The following is a 14,019-nucleotide window of genomic DNA, read 5'->3' on the forward strand; positions in this document are numbered from 1 at the left end:
TATGACACAGCATTAGGTTACTACTGACTGGCCGGACAGTATGTCAAAAGGATCATCTGCTTCTGGACCCAATCAATGGTTGACTTTGGGTAATTCAAAGCGCAGAAAGTAAAATATCAGGGGGTACCAGGGTGGCTCAGTCAGTTAAGTATCTGACTCTTGATCCCAGCTAAGGTCATGATCTCACGATTCATGAGATCGAACCCCACTGACAGCGCAGAGCCTGCTTGGGATTCACTCTCTCCCTCCTCTCTGCTCCTCCCCTGCTTGCACATGCTTTCTCTCTCAAAATAATAAACTAAAAAAAAAAAGAAAAAAAAAAAAAAAGAAAAATCTCAGATAAAGGGGATTCCAATTAATTTTTTTCTGAGTCATGATTTATAGATGTACCATCTCAGAAAAATGAGACCCTCCCCTTAGATCCTAGCACTAAAGGTAAAAACTGGGGGAAAATTTCTAGAAGGCATAAGATTAGGACATACTATGAGAAGAGTTTAAACAGAATGAGTTCCAGCTTCCAAAAAAAACAGTTAAAATGAAGGGCTAGAACTTTCCTTTAGCCTCCCAGCAGAGTAGGGCAGTTCTTAATCTGGCTTCTACCTGGGCTTCAGAAGGTCTATGAACCTCTTGGAATTATATACAAATCTTGTTTACAGAATGGAAATTTTTCTGGCACAAATCTATAGCTTTCATCAGATTCATAAAAGGATCCAAGAACCAACAAAGATTGAGTTACTCCTTTTCTTGAGAAATGGAAATAAGACAGCCACTGATGATCCTGAGCTATTTAATGCGCGTAAACACACACACAGCTTTCACAATCTTAAAAACAAGACATTCGAAAAAAAGATGAACAATAAACATGACAATAAACATTTGGCTGAGTTCGCATTTTTACTGGTAACAAATATTTTTCCTGGAAGCAAATGGCATCAAAGCTACCTCTGGGAAAGTGTGAAGCAATATTTATTCCTTCCTACCTAAACATAAAAGGCGAGGGGATTTTCTGATCTATCGTGTTACAAATTTCTACAAGAACACACCTCTATAGAAATACAGCCCAAGCCTTTTGTCAAGAACTCCACAGCATAAACTAACATTATTTTTCAAACCTCAACTGTTTTTATTTTTTTTTCAAGTAAGCAGTGGTATTAAGTCTTTCTAAATGTTTCTTTCTTGAATGGCTTACAGAAAATGGCATCCTGGGACCTTTAGCTCTATGTCTCCAAAATTTTCTTTCAAGGATCTGATCCATGAAGTTTCTCAAAAAAAGAAAAAAAAAAAAAAAGATAATATACCTCACCTAATAAGACAGGTCAAAACAGTCTGAAAAATAGATGTGTCCCAGCAGAAAGCCTCAAGACTTTTCAAATTCCTCAAAAATGGCACTGTGCTAAAGGCCCCAGAGGATGGCTATCCGAAGGTATCACTCGTTGATATTTCTGGATGGTATGAGGTACTGCCTGTCATCACTGGTTGCCACGCATCATTTCTTGTAGATAAATGGTATTCATGTGATAAGCTGCCACCCAACTTGGGTGCCTCTGAGCATTCCAATAATATGACTGAGAAGCAGCAGCGTAGTATTCCTGCCATGCCCTGTAGTAAGCTCTCCAGTACTCCTCATAGTCCTGGTAGGTCTCGGAAAAATTCAGATGGGTTTCCCTGTGGCAGTCGTACCAACCGTCCTCCTGGGGTTCTGTCTGCATTCGATAGGAAGACCGCCTGGGAGGGTTTCTCCGGCTCTGCTTAGCTCTCTGGGTAGCCCCCTCTTTATGCCTTGCCTTTGTCTGGATTTCAGGTGATTCCTGATACTCTACTGGATTAGGGATGTTGTTTCCATTCAGAGGCTGCTCCAAAGAGATATGGCCATCCACACGAGTAGACTCTGCGTCTTTCGGCTGAGTATCAGAAGAGCCTTCCAAGTAGGACTTATTTCCTTTGCTCTGGGTAGAAGTCCTTGAGCTGTGAGAATCACTGTCACTCTCAGAGTCTCCAGATTGACTGCTACTTGCCAATACCTGCACTCTCTCTTCAGGAATTCTGTTTCTTACAAAACCATTTTGAGGATTGACAGTCTGATCCCCAGGACCCGTGTAATGCCTGATGATTTCCACAGGTTTCTCTAGCCCCTCTTTAATATAGTGTTCATAATCCTCTACCAATTCCGAAAAAGTCAAAGAGTATGGCAGATGGATTTTAAAGGACGACAGACAAGGAATTTTAGGGAGTGACACAGGTATAGCTTCTTTGACCTGGTGCTGACCAGTCGAGTTTTCAACAGAGATCTGAACAGAATTCTTCATCGGCTCTTCCAATTGTATGCCACAGCCCACTTCTTTCGGTGACACTGCTTTTTCGATGATTCCACACTCTGAGTGGCTTTTCACAGGAAGCTTTTGTTTGGTATTATTTTTTGATTTGACTAAGAGTGCAGATACAGAAGTATTTCTGGATGAAGCCACATGGTTACCATGAGCTTTCGGAGTTGGAAAGGTTCTCTCTATTTTTTGAATCTGCTTTTTTAAGGGCTGGGTAGGTACACTTGCTAAGCCATATGTATGCATAGCAGCTTGAACCTCCACATCCCAATCCGAACATTCTTCCATCAGACCAGGAGGAATGGGATCTACATAAAAGGAACAAAAGAACATTAAAATTCTTCAGCTGCTCAAGACCAGTAATTTTTGATGACTTCATAAAGCTTTCCATGGTAAAGTAAGAAATAATATATACTAATAATACACTAAGAAGCTTAAGAATTGCACTTAGTATTTTAAAATACCCAAGCAATCCTCGCAGTAAAGAAATACACCCCAAAATATGCAAGATCCATCCCATACTCACAAGCAGGATCTCCCCATACCTCCCACTCAGAAAGAACTTCTGCTAGGACATACAAGTCTGCAGAAATTCCCCCATCTCTTCCCCTCCCACTCTCCCCAACTCTTCCCCTTTATCTCACTACTGCTGACAGCAAAACAAGATTATTAGAAAATGGATTGTGCTCCCCAGAGCTTATCAGCTGGGGAATATTACGACTGCAACTCTGCACCCAAGTAAATCTGCCACCCTATACTCCCAACAGGGAGGAATCAATGCCCCCAACAGTGGAGAAAAACCTCTATCTGGGAACAAGTTAAGAGGACTGTAAAAAGATCTGTGGCCTCAACAGCACTTGCAAATTTTTAAAAATTTGCTGGCTCCAGCTCTCTAAATTTCCTATTCCATCCAGGAGGGATAGTTTGCTCCCACCTGCACACTCAGACCTTCCCAAAGTGTGATCAGTTTTCACCTTAGACAGACAAAATACACAAAGCCCCTGATTGACACAGGTCTGCCTGTCTGTTCGTGCTACTGGGGCTCCACATAGACGTATCCACTATTGAATCCCTCATTCTGGACTCTTCAGCTGGGGCTCTTGATCTTTTGCTGAACAGATCCTCTGACAAAAACTCGATTCCTACTGAGGTGGTATCCCTTGTTTGCCTACCACCCTTCTCAAATAGGCCGACTGCCCTCCTACTCCTGTGCCAGGTGCTTCACCTGAGCAGTCTGCTATCATACAAGCTCCTGGTCCAATATAAATCCAACACCACAAATATAATTTTCTGATTTCAAGGCTCCGAGAACATTATGTGAAGATCGAAATATGTCATTTTCCAGTATCCAAAGGCAAATTTTATTTATCACTACATGCTATGATACTGAATCCTACTGAAGGTCTTAACCCTCTTTTACCAATTTTCAATTTACTATTTTCACATTATAATCATCTGACAGATTATCAATAGACTCATACATAGAGTTAACATACTACAGAGTCTTAAAAGTGACATGGGGCACCTGGGTGGCTCAGTTGGTTAAGCATCTGACTTCAGCTCAGGTCATGATCTCACAGTTTGTGGGTTTGAGCCCTGCATCAGGCTCTGTGCTGACAGCTCAGAGCCTGGAGCCTGCTTCAGATTCTGTATCTCCCTCTCTCTCTACCCACCCCCCACCCATGCTCGCTCGCTTGCTCTCTCTCAAAAATAAAATAAACATTAAAAAAATATTATTAAAAGTGACAGAGAACCTAAAGACTGTTTCAAAAAACAAGTATTTTGTAAATCAGGACACAAGCTTAGAGCAATTAAAGAAATTTGTGAAAAGATCACAAAATGAGCTATGACAGCCAGAACTACTAGAATCCACAAAATTCCCAGACCTATGCTTAATCTAACTTTATAAAAATCACTAACGGAGTTAAATATAAATCACTGAAATATTCACTGCTATATTTATTCAATAACTACTTATCCCATATTCTAGAAGGTCATGTATATGTAAGTGTACAATTATGTATATATACACATATATATTGGTATATACATATATATGCACACATATATGTACCTATACACATGTATATACACACATACACACTAACATGCATATATTAACATATATAATAAAGGAGCCACATTTCTACACAACAGTTTTTAAAGTTTTCAAGAGATCATTAATAGTTTCAGACATGCAGTTTCCAAGGTGGCACTAAAAAAAATCAGCTTGACAAATGACCCATTAAATCAAAAGAAAACACTTCAGGGGCACCTGGCTGGCTCAGTCACAAGAGCACAGGACTCTTGACCTCAGGGTTGTGGGTTCAAGCCCCACACTGGGTATAGAGATGATAAATAAATAAATAAATATTAAAAAGGAAACACTTAAAATTTTTCAAAATAGCATTTAAATTAAAGATATTATTCCTTCCTTCCCCATGGTGACAAAGGAGAATACAGCAAGAATTACCTCCACAGAGACAAAAGAAGTGAAATATATGCCCCCTTACATAAAACAGTGAAATCAAATTGCAAGGCTAAAAGCTAAAATACAGAGCTAATACAGTAGTAAAATAATTCTCATTTCTCATGTGCCAGGAGTTAGCTTGCAATCTTCTCCTTGCTGCTTATTAGCTGTAAGAACTTAGGCAAATTACTTCACTTTTCAATGTCTCGATATCCTCATTCACAAGAAATCGACAATAAGGGCACACACTTCATAGAACCATGGTGATAATTAACCAAGCTAACATATGGAATAGGACCCAACACATCCTAAGTGTTCCGTGTCAGCTGTTAATTTTATGAGGCCTATCATCAATATCACTATTCTTTTGACAGCAAAATGACACAGACAAAATATACCTGGTAAAGGCAGAAGGTTGATGTTACATTTCTGGGCAATTTTCATCATCACATTTTCTTCTTCTCCCCGACAACAGTAGGTCACTGTCAACCCCAAGGTACCTAAAGCAGAGGGACTCTTAATTAGTAAATCATTTCCACATAAATGACATTCTACCTGTCATATCTTCCTCCTAAAGAAAGCAGCCAAACTTTTCTTTTTTTTTTTTTTTTTTTACCAAAACGGCCAGCTCTGCCAATCCGATGCATGTATGTCTCCCAATCCAATGGTACATCCAGATTTACAACCAGGTTCACCTTCTCAGCATCAATCCCACGGGAAGTCTTGAATTGAAGAGAACAAGTGTTTGCATTAACTGCCACACAGGCTCCAACGCACACTAGATTATTCTACTATAGTACGACCAAAATCCAAGTGAAGAACAGGAAGGAATTCAGGAGCAAAGGAAAAGGAAATTCATTTCTAATGACTAGCTTCAAGAATAAAGATGAAAATATAAGACTTTTAAGAAAGCATGTTCCCCAGCACTGGAAAGACAATTCCCTTCTGGTATTCTTATCAGACACACCCATGTAAAGTAATAGTTGAAACCTGTGCATCTGACAAGAGAGCCCAAGTCAAGATGGATTAGTCACCCAACCCGAACGAGAAATATACCAAATCTGTGGAAATGAGGACTCTGCAATGAAACTGTTTCAGCTTGGCCATAGCATCAAGACGCTGATTCTGATTCATGTTACCTAAAAAGACCCAAAAAGAAAGTCATATAAAAACAAGCTAACATATTTATCAAATACACAAAAAGCAGAATTCCTAACTACCAGTCTTAACGCTTTACAAATATACCAAAGTTAACTCTATCCTTATATACAAATATAGGTTAAGACCTAAAGTCAGAATCTTTTAAAAATACGGTTAGGCAGTCAACTTGAAATTCAAAAATATATTTTATTTTATTTCGATTTTTAAAAGTCTATCTACCCATTTTGAGAGAGAGAGAGAGAGTGAGCGAGCAGGGGAGGGACAGAAAGAGAGGGAGAGAGAGAATCCCAAGCAAGTTCCATTCTGTCAGCGCAAAGTCCAACATGGGTCTCGATCCCATGAACCATGAGATCATGACCTGAGCCAAAATCAAGAGCCAGACACCCAACCGATTAAGCCCCCCAAAAATCAATTTTAAATGGTGACTAGGTTATGCCTGCAGATATACCATTATATCCGCAAGGTTACATATGAAGTAGAACAATTCTTAGAAAAATTGCTTTAATCAGCGGTTTATAAATTTGGTTTTGAAGTGTGATCTACAGTCAAAATATTGTCCATTAGAAAACAGTCTCCCAGTATCTCATAATATACAATGATGAGACAAGCTTATGCTAACAGGTTACAAACTAAGCTATCAATGAAAACTCTAAAAAGGATCTTACTGATCAAAAATTCCTTTAAATCTTTCATTTCTATTAGGCCAGCAGTAATAATTTAGTTTTCTGTCAAAAATGAATCATCCTGGGGCACCTGGCTGGCTCAGTTGGTAGAGCATGTGACTCTTAATCTCAAGGTTGTGAGTTCGAGCCCCACACTGGGTATAGATATTACTAAAATATAAAATCTTAAAAAAAAAAAAAAATCATGTTCACCTTCCTCAAGACCATAAAGCAGTTAATTCAGTAGCAGCTCACAGCATTTTTACAATGATTATGTAAAGAAGCAAAATATGTTGCACTGAAGATAACAAAGGCAAACTTTATAAAATTATTGAGCTCTTCATGGACAATTCATTCCAATTTTCTAATTTCATATGATGTACCAAGTTACAACTTAAAAAATAAGAATATTGAGGGGCAACTGGGTGGCTTGGTCTTAAGCATCTAACTCTTGACTTCAGCTCAGGGCACAAACTCGTGGTTCCTGAGTTCCAGTCCCACATCAGGTTCTGCGGTGACAGTGCAGAGGCTGCTTGGGATTCTTTCTCTGCTCCTCTCTCCACCCCTCCCCTGCTCGCTCGCTCTCCCTCTCTCTCTCTCAAAAAATAAACTAAAAAAAATAAATAAAAATAAGAATATTGATATATCAAATTCCAATGAAAAATTAGCCTGAAATTTCCTTTACTCTAAAGACTCAGTGTAACCTCACACTCATAAGACAACTCAGGAAGTAGCATTTCTTCCTCCTGACTTTGGAGAGGCTTCAAGTCAAGATACTAAACAAAGATTAAAGTAAGATATAAACTTACCCGAAATACACTCAGCAGGAAAGCCTTTAGAAGAAAGAATATCAGCCAAATGCTGTGCTCTATGAAAAATAACACAGAGGTTATAATTTTATAAATATGGCCCCATGCCTATCCTTTTATTTCACAAGTTCCCCAAATGACCTTTTAAGGTACATTACCTGCTGTGCAAATTAGAAAAGACTAAGGCTTGATTAAACGGAATTCTGCTGAACAGTTCCTGTAAATGTTGAGCCTTTTCCTCAAAAATCTTATGGGCCAAAGGGTATGAATTGACAACTCTGTAATACTGCTTCAAACCTGCAAAGAAGAGTCCTCTGTTAAAACAAAACATATTTGCTATATCCTAATAGCAAATATGAAAGCAACAGCCAACTAGGAAAGGGAAAGCTCCAGAGTATCACAAACAAACCAGTAATGTAAGTATCCAATATCTGTACTCACCTAGGAGACTCGGATCACTGGAATTTAGTCTTACAAAAGTGGGATCTCTCATGTACCTTGTCAAAGCATTAGCCAAATATTCAGGGTAGGTGGCTGATACGGCCAACATCTGTTTACTTGCAGGCAAGGAAGAATAAATCCAGCTGCAAAATACAAGAAAAACACACACTGTGGAAACTAATCAAACAGTAACTACCACCTGTTAAAGCTAGACACTTTAGGACACCATTTTAATAGTCCAGCAAGTTATTTTTCTTACTTTATTTGCTCCTGGAAGCTGCCTTCTTCTAAAAGCTTATCTGCTTCATCAAGAATAAAGAGACGTATACTGCCTGGGTTCAAGTAGTCAAGTTCTATTAGTTGTTTAATTCTGCCTAAAGTCCAGAAAAAAAGCATATTGAAATATTTAAGATGCATTGAATTTGTGCAAATCTCAGCCAGTGTTGTTACTCTACTCACTCACAGGTTATACTGCTGATTTTCTTGACCCGACCTTCGTTATTATACATTTACGCACCGAACCACAAATTAGAAATGTTGAATTCTATCTTGCCTAAATCCATTATTTCTTCCTCATATTTCACCACCAATAAGCACAGATCATAAACACTATTCCCATCAAAAGACTTGAATGCTAAGGCCCTGAATACTAAATTCTGATCTGAGTGATTTTTGACTGAATGATTAATAGAGAAGCAAAGAATAAATCCCAATCCATGGCTTAGAAAGGCTTCTTGAAAATCATCTCCTTTCTCCTCTTTTCATAAGCCAATTCCATAGGTGCACTTAAACAGCCTCAGGGATGGAGATTTCCTACATTCTGCTGGTAATTCCAGTCACATGTCTAAAGCCTCGCTTATAATCCTCAAAATAATTATCAGTTATCAAAGATTCCCATATTCTTACATCAATTATTTTATATTACCTATATTAAAAGTGTTCAGTTCCTTAAAAGCCCCAGTTATGAACAGTCATTGATATCTTACCAGGAGAGCCAACAGCAATATGACACTTTTTAAGTCTGGTTTTGTCTTGTGATAATGGAGTCCCTCCAATAAAGACATGACACTCTAAGCCTTCCATTTTTATGCCAATAGCTGTAATAACAGAATGTATCTGTACAGCAATTTCTCTTGTAGGAGCCAAGATCAAAATCTAAAAAAGCATAAAATATATACACTTTTAATGAGTCAGTGGAACAGATACATGTGGTTGGCACATTTTGCATTATAATGAGCTATTTTTCATTTAGCCAATCATTTTAAATGATGAGTTTTTACTGACAAGGGAAACTATTCCATTCATTCACATATATATTCATTCAACACACACTGAGTTGAATGAATTGCCTACCTACTAGGCAACATGTAAGTTGCTGTGGAGTCAAGAGTTAACAATACACAGTTCTTGCCCTCAGGGCACTTTCATTCTGTGTAAGAAGACATACAATAAACAAAGGGACATCAATAATGGCATACAATAAGAGTTGGGGGGGAGGTGGGGAGAGAAGTGAAAAAAGAAGGGAAGGAGTTATTTTAAATGGAGCAATCAAGGAAGGCCACTAAGGAAATAACATTTGAGCAGAGACCTAAATGTACGCGGCAGAGTAGAGCTTAGCTATGTGACACCTGGGGAAATGAATTTGGGAAGAGAAATGGCAAATGTAAAGGCCTCAAGGCAGTAACATTCTTGGTGTACCTGAGGAATAGCAGGGAGGCCCTTGTAACCGGACCTAGTCAGGGTGAGACTTCTAGCTCCATGAAAAGGAGCTTTAGGGAGTCAAGGTGAGAACTTTGCAAAATAACTAACTACTGGAGGACAAGGTGAAACTACAGGTTCTGAGCTAGGAGAAGGAAAAAACTGCTTTAAAAAAAAAAAAAAAAAAACTAGGAGAAGAAAATATGCCAAAACAGTTAACAGCAGTTTCACTCTGGGTAGGTGAGATTATCAGATGCAGTTATCTGGTACTTCTTGACTTTTCTGAAGTTTCCCAATTTTCAAAAATAAATTTGAGAACACAAAGGTCTTAAGTTTAAATATACAAATTTGGTTTATGGCACTTTTCAGGGTTTTGGCATTTCGTCTACTCCCAAATTGTCAGAAACCAAAATCGCAAATACATCTCAATTCACAAGTAGAATAGCCTAGGTCTTTGGGAAGCTGAAGGATTTACGTACATAACCCAGGATTTGGTAGATATGAGTCAAGAAGCTTTGAATATGGATATCCTGGCATACTGTTTATACATAACATGGGCTTGAAAAATCTTTGTTGAAGAAATTATTTCCAAACCTAAATCTCTTATTAGTTTGGGTTCTCTTAGACCTACTCCAAGAGAACCTAGAAGATGGGAGATCAACAGGATATACTCACAAGGCTGTAAGAACCACCTGCAGTTACCAGCAATAGCCAGAGCACTACATTATCATCAATCAGGCCAAATACTAAATCTTATCACAACCGGATCAACAAGTAGAAGAACAAAGAAAACCTATCTGTATTCCCAAGTAATGAAAAAACTGACACACATGCCATTATTCTATTTAAGATGCGGTGACAAAAAATTTCCAAAGTTCTAACACTAATAACATATCCTTGGTCACCATCCACACCACCAGCACTCAAAGGCTTTAATGTCTACTTCTATGCTTTTCATATGGCTCATCTCAATCATTCGTTAAATTCACCTCTTCTCTCAGGAGCTATGGTATTGCATCCAACCCGCGATAATAAAATCCGCGTAACATACCCTCCTTTGGGTCTTCTGAGTTAGACTCACCTGGGTACTTAGGTTTTCAAGAACCAGAGAGTCCAAAGCAATGGTAGAGAACACACACGTTTTCCCGGTGCCAGATTTAGCTTGAACAATTAAATCTGAGGAGAAAAAATATATACTGTATATCGCTAACCAGTACCGACTAAAGAAGCTTAGATACCGACACGAAACCACATGATTACAAGGGTCTCCAGAAGATCACTGGTTGGCACCTTCGTTTTTAGTGAACTCTCAAAAAAGCATCGGGCCATATCCAGAAACAGGGCTCGTCCCTGAACCTCTACCGTTTATCTTCTCGAACGGAGAGTCAACTGTCACCGTGAAAAGGACCGTAACCATCAACGCCGCGTCTCTTACAGGGGAAACTGAGGCTCGAAAGCGTGCAGCGCCCGGACGCAGGCCGGACCCCGCACCCGCTCCGGGACTCCTCCGGGACCCTCCCGGCCCGCGCACGGCCCCCGCCCTCACCGAGCCCGCAGCGCCCCAGCGGGATGGCCTTGAGCTGCACCGGCGAGGGTCGCTCGAAGCCGGCAGCCCGCAGCCCCTCCAGCACCGGCCGCGACAGCAGCAGCGACTCGAAGTCGGCCGGCTCGGCCAGCAGCACGTCCCCCGTGCGGGTCCGTGGGCCGCTGACGTCGTGAGCCGTCCGCAGGCTCCGCACCGGCCCGGGGGGTGGCTCCGAGGCCGCGAGCTGTGCGGCCACACGCTCCGCCGGCATAGCGGCCTCCACCGTCGCTAAGGCCGCTGAGGCTTCAAACGCCGCCGCCATCGTAGCCGCGCCGCCGGATCTCGCGGTACTTGAGGAGAGGGAGGGAGCCTAAGAGCGAGAAGACGAAAAACTTTATTGGCAGTCCTCCCAGGAAGACACGCTTCGGCGAGGGGCGAAGGGACGGAAGTCGGAGGCTTAGGAAGTCTCGCAAGCAGCGATAACGACAAAACAATGTGGCCCGAGGAAGGCTGAAAGAAGGAGGAGAGAGAGGCGGGGGCTACCGGTGTGCGGCCGCGGGCAGCCTGCAGAGGGCGCCGCGCGCACACAGTGGGGGCGCCGCCCCGCCTCCCGGCCCTCCGTGGGCGGTCCGCCCAGTCCCGCGCTCCGCCCCGCGCCACCCTCAGAACGCCGGCTTTGTGAGGCGCGTGCGGCGTCACTCTCCCAGCCTCTCGGTCACTGGCGGCCGGTGCCTCCAGCGGAGCCTATCCCCGCCAGCTCGAGGCGGCTGAGGCACAACCAGACTCGGCTTCCTCGTGGTCCGGTCCGTGTCTGTCTCGGCACCGCGTCGCTCTTCTCTGTCGCCAGCCCGAGCACGGCCCCTGGCACACTCAGCTCCCGTACCCATCCGTTGAGTTGCCGCCAGGCCCTGGACTGACACCTCTCAAAGCCACAGCCCCGCCTCAGACCGCTCTCTGAACTTAGATTTGTACATCCATCGGCCTTCTCAGCATCTCCATTGAGAAGTCCGGTAGACATCTCACATCTTTCATGTCACCTGGGTGTTGCTCCTGTCCCCGGCTTTATGCACCACCATCTCGCGGGGGGGTCAAGGGACCGACTTTGCCACCTTCCCTTCTTTTAGGTCTCTGCTCAAATATCGCCTTTCCAAAGGGGCCGTTCCTGACTTTTTTTTTTTTTAATTTTAATTCCAGTGTAGTTAACATACAGTGTTGTATTGTTTTCAGGTGTACAATAAAGCCGTTCTACCATCCTATACATTACTCAGTGCTCATCATGGTAAGTGTACTCTTTAATACCCATCACCTCTTTCACCCTGATCTATTATTATTATTATTATCTAAGATACTTCCATCATCCTCTGGGTTCCCCCAACTTTCCCACCACTCTCTGTTCCCTTGTTCTGCTCTATTTTTCTTCATGACACCACTACCTGAGATTGTGTTTATTGTCTGTCTCCCCCACTCTATGAGGACAGGGACCTGTTCTGTCTAGTTCTCTTCTGTATTCCTAATGAGAAAAAAAAAAAAAAAAAACAGATCTGACCCATAGTAAGTGCTCAGGGTTTATTGAGTAAATGAGTTCCTGCGAGTCTTAGCCATAACTCCAAGTTTAAATATTTCTGGAACCTAATCTTATTTATAATTCCAAAACTAAAGATATTCTGCGTCCAACTCCAACTTTTTCTTTTGTCCTTATATCATCATTCTGATCATTATCTCTCACCCCATGCTCACACACAGGCAGGTGTACACAGAATGATGATCCAGATTCCAAATGATGTAGGAGGGGCTTTGGCACTGTAATCCCATCTGTAAGAGGTCTCAAGGATGCGTTTTGGTTAGAAATTTAAAAAACATTGAGAAATGTCAACTGTCCATGTGAAAGAAGGGGTTCTGTTGGGAGTGGGCACTGAAGTTTCTAGGCTTCCTCTTAGTAACCCCACCTTTTTCATCCATCTAGCCCCAAATCCCAAACCTGGGAGTTATTCTTTTTAAAAAAAAAAATTTTTTTAACGTTTATTTATTTTTGAGACAGAGGGAGACAGAGCATGAATGGTCAGAGAGAGAGGGAGACACAGAATCAGAAGCAGGCTCCAGGTTCTGAGCTGTCAGCACAGAGCCCAACGCGGGGCTCAAACTCACGGACCGCGAGATCACGACCTGAGCCGAAGTCGGACGCTTAAACGACTGAGCCAGCCAGGTGCCCCACTGGGGCACTCTACCATCTACCATCACTCTCCCTTTTCTTACAATTTACCTGAGGGCAGGTAATTTTGCCTCTATGTACCTCATTTATTCCTCTGTCCAGTCTCCATAGCATCTGTCCTACTTTAAGCCCCTTTGTCAGCCTAGCTATTGAAACAACCTTCTGAATAGTCCCCTGTCCCTTTTCTTCTCTCTCCCAGCCACTCACTCCACAGGTACTGAGTAATCATTCTTAAGTGTGTACCATAGGTTGTTTGGGTCCAGCTTCAGATCCTGTTCCTTTTTTATTGTTATTATTATTATTATTTTTATTTACTTTTTTTTTTAGAGAGAGAGAGAGAGCGTTTGAACATGAGCAGGGGAGGGGCAGAGAGCGAGGGAGACAGAATCTGAGGCAGTCTCCAGGCTCTGAGCTGTCAGCACAGAGCTTGACTGGGGGCTCAAACTTGTGAACCTTGAGATCATGACCTGAGCCGTAGTCGGATGCTTAACCGACTGAGCCACCCAGGTGCCCCTAGATCCTTTTAACAAACTTTTTTATTTCCCATGCCAGACTCCCACTTCACACTATAATAACTCCAGTCTACCTCTTACCCGGTTCTATTTACTTGTTTAGGTGTCTGTCCCTTACACTAAAAAAAAAAACAAAAAACAAAAAACAAAAAACTATAAGCTTCTCAAGGATGGGAATTTTTTCACTCCAGGCTCTCCAGCCCAGCACCAG

The 14,019-nt window shown here is 41.8% G+C and overlaps 1 protein-coding gene and 1 non-coding gene across 2 annotated transcripts; one reads left to right on the forward strand and one right to left on the reverse strand.

The window, feature by feature from the left end:
- Positions 1-770: 770 nt before the first annotated feature.
- On the reverse strand, positions 771-11,710 carry DDX20 (DEAD-box helicase 20). The gene is made up of 12 exons (XM_058716208.1): positions 11,631-11,710; positions 11,109-11,457; positions 10,644-10,738; positions 8,851-9,019; positions 8,124-8,238; positions 7,865-8,007; positions 7,582-7,720; positions 7,424-7,482; positions 5,848-5,930; positions 5,408-5,513; positions 5,190-5,291; positions 771-2,629 (listed from the first exon to the last, which is right to left on the reverse strand). Exons 2-12 carry the CDS (start codon positions 11,407-11,409, stop codon positions 1,470-1,472), a joined length of 2,472 nt encoding a protein of 823 aa, XP_058572191.1. The 5' UTR covers positions 11,410-11,457; positions 11,631-11,710; the 3' UTR covers positions 771-1,469.
- TRNAK-CUU (transfer RNA lysine (anticodon CUU)) lies at positions 6,704-6,776 on the forward strand. The gene has a single exon. It is a non-coding gene; the product is annotated as a tRNA-Lys (tRNA).
- Positions 11,711-14,019: the final 2,309 nt, after the last annotated feature.

This window comes from Neofelis nebulosa, chromosome 2 (genome assembly GCF_028018385.1).
Source record: "Neofelis nebulosa isolate mNeoNeb1 chromosome 2, mNeoNeb1.pri, whole genome shotgun sequence".
NCBI lineage: Eukaryota > Metazoa > Chordata > Mammalia > Carnivora > Felidae > Neofelis > Neofelis nebulosa.

Excerpts from the sequence above, each read along its gene's own strand:
- DDX20 (XM_058716208.1), bottom strand. The coding sequence starts at position 11,409 with ATGGCGGCGGCGTTTGAAGCCTCAGCGGCCTTAGCGACGGTGGAGGCC. Across the intron at positions 10,739-11,108 it reads GCTGGGGCGCTGCGGGCTCG|ATTTAATTGTTCAAGCTAAA; the intron begins GTGAGGGCGGGG and ends TTTTCTCCTCAG. Across the intron at positions 8,008-8,123 it reads AGCTTCCAGGAGCAAATAAA|CTGGATTTATTCTTCCTTGC; the intron begins GTAAGAAAAATA and ends TGTATTTTGCAG.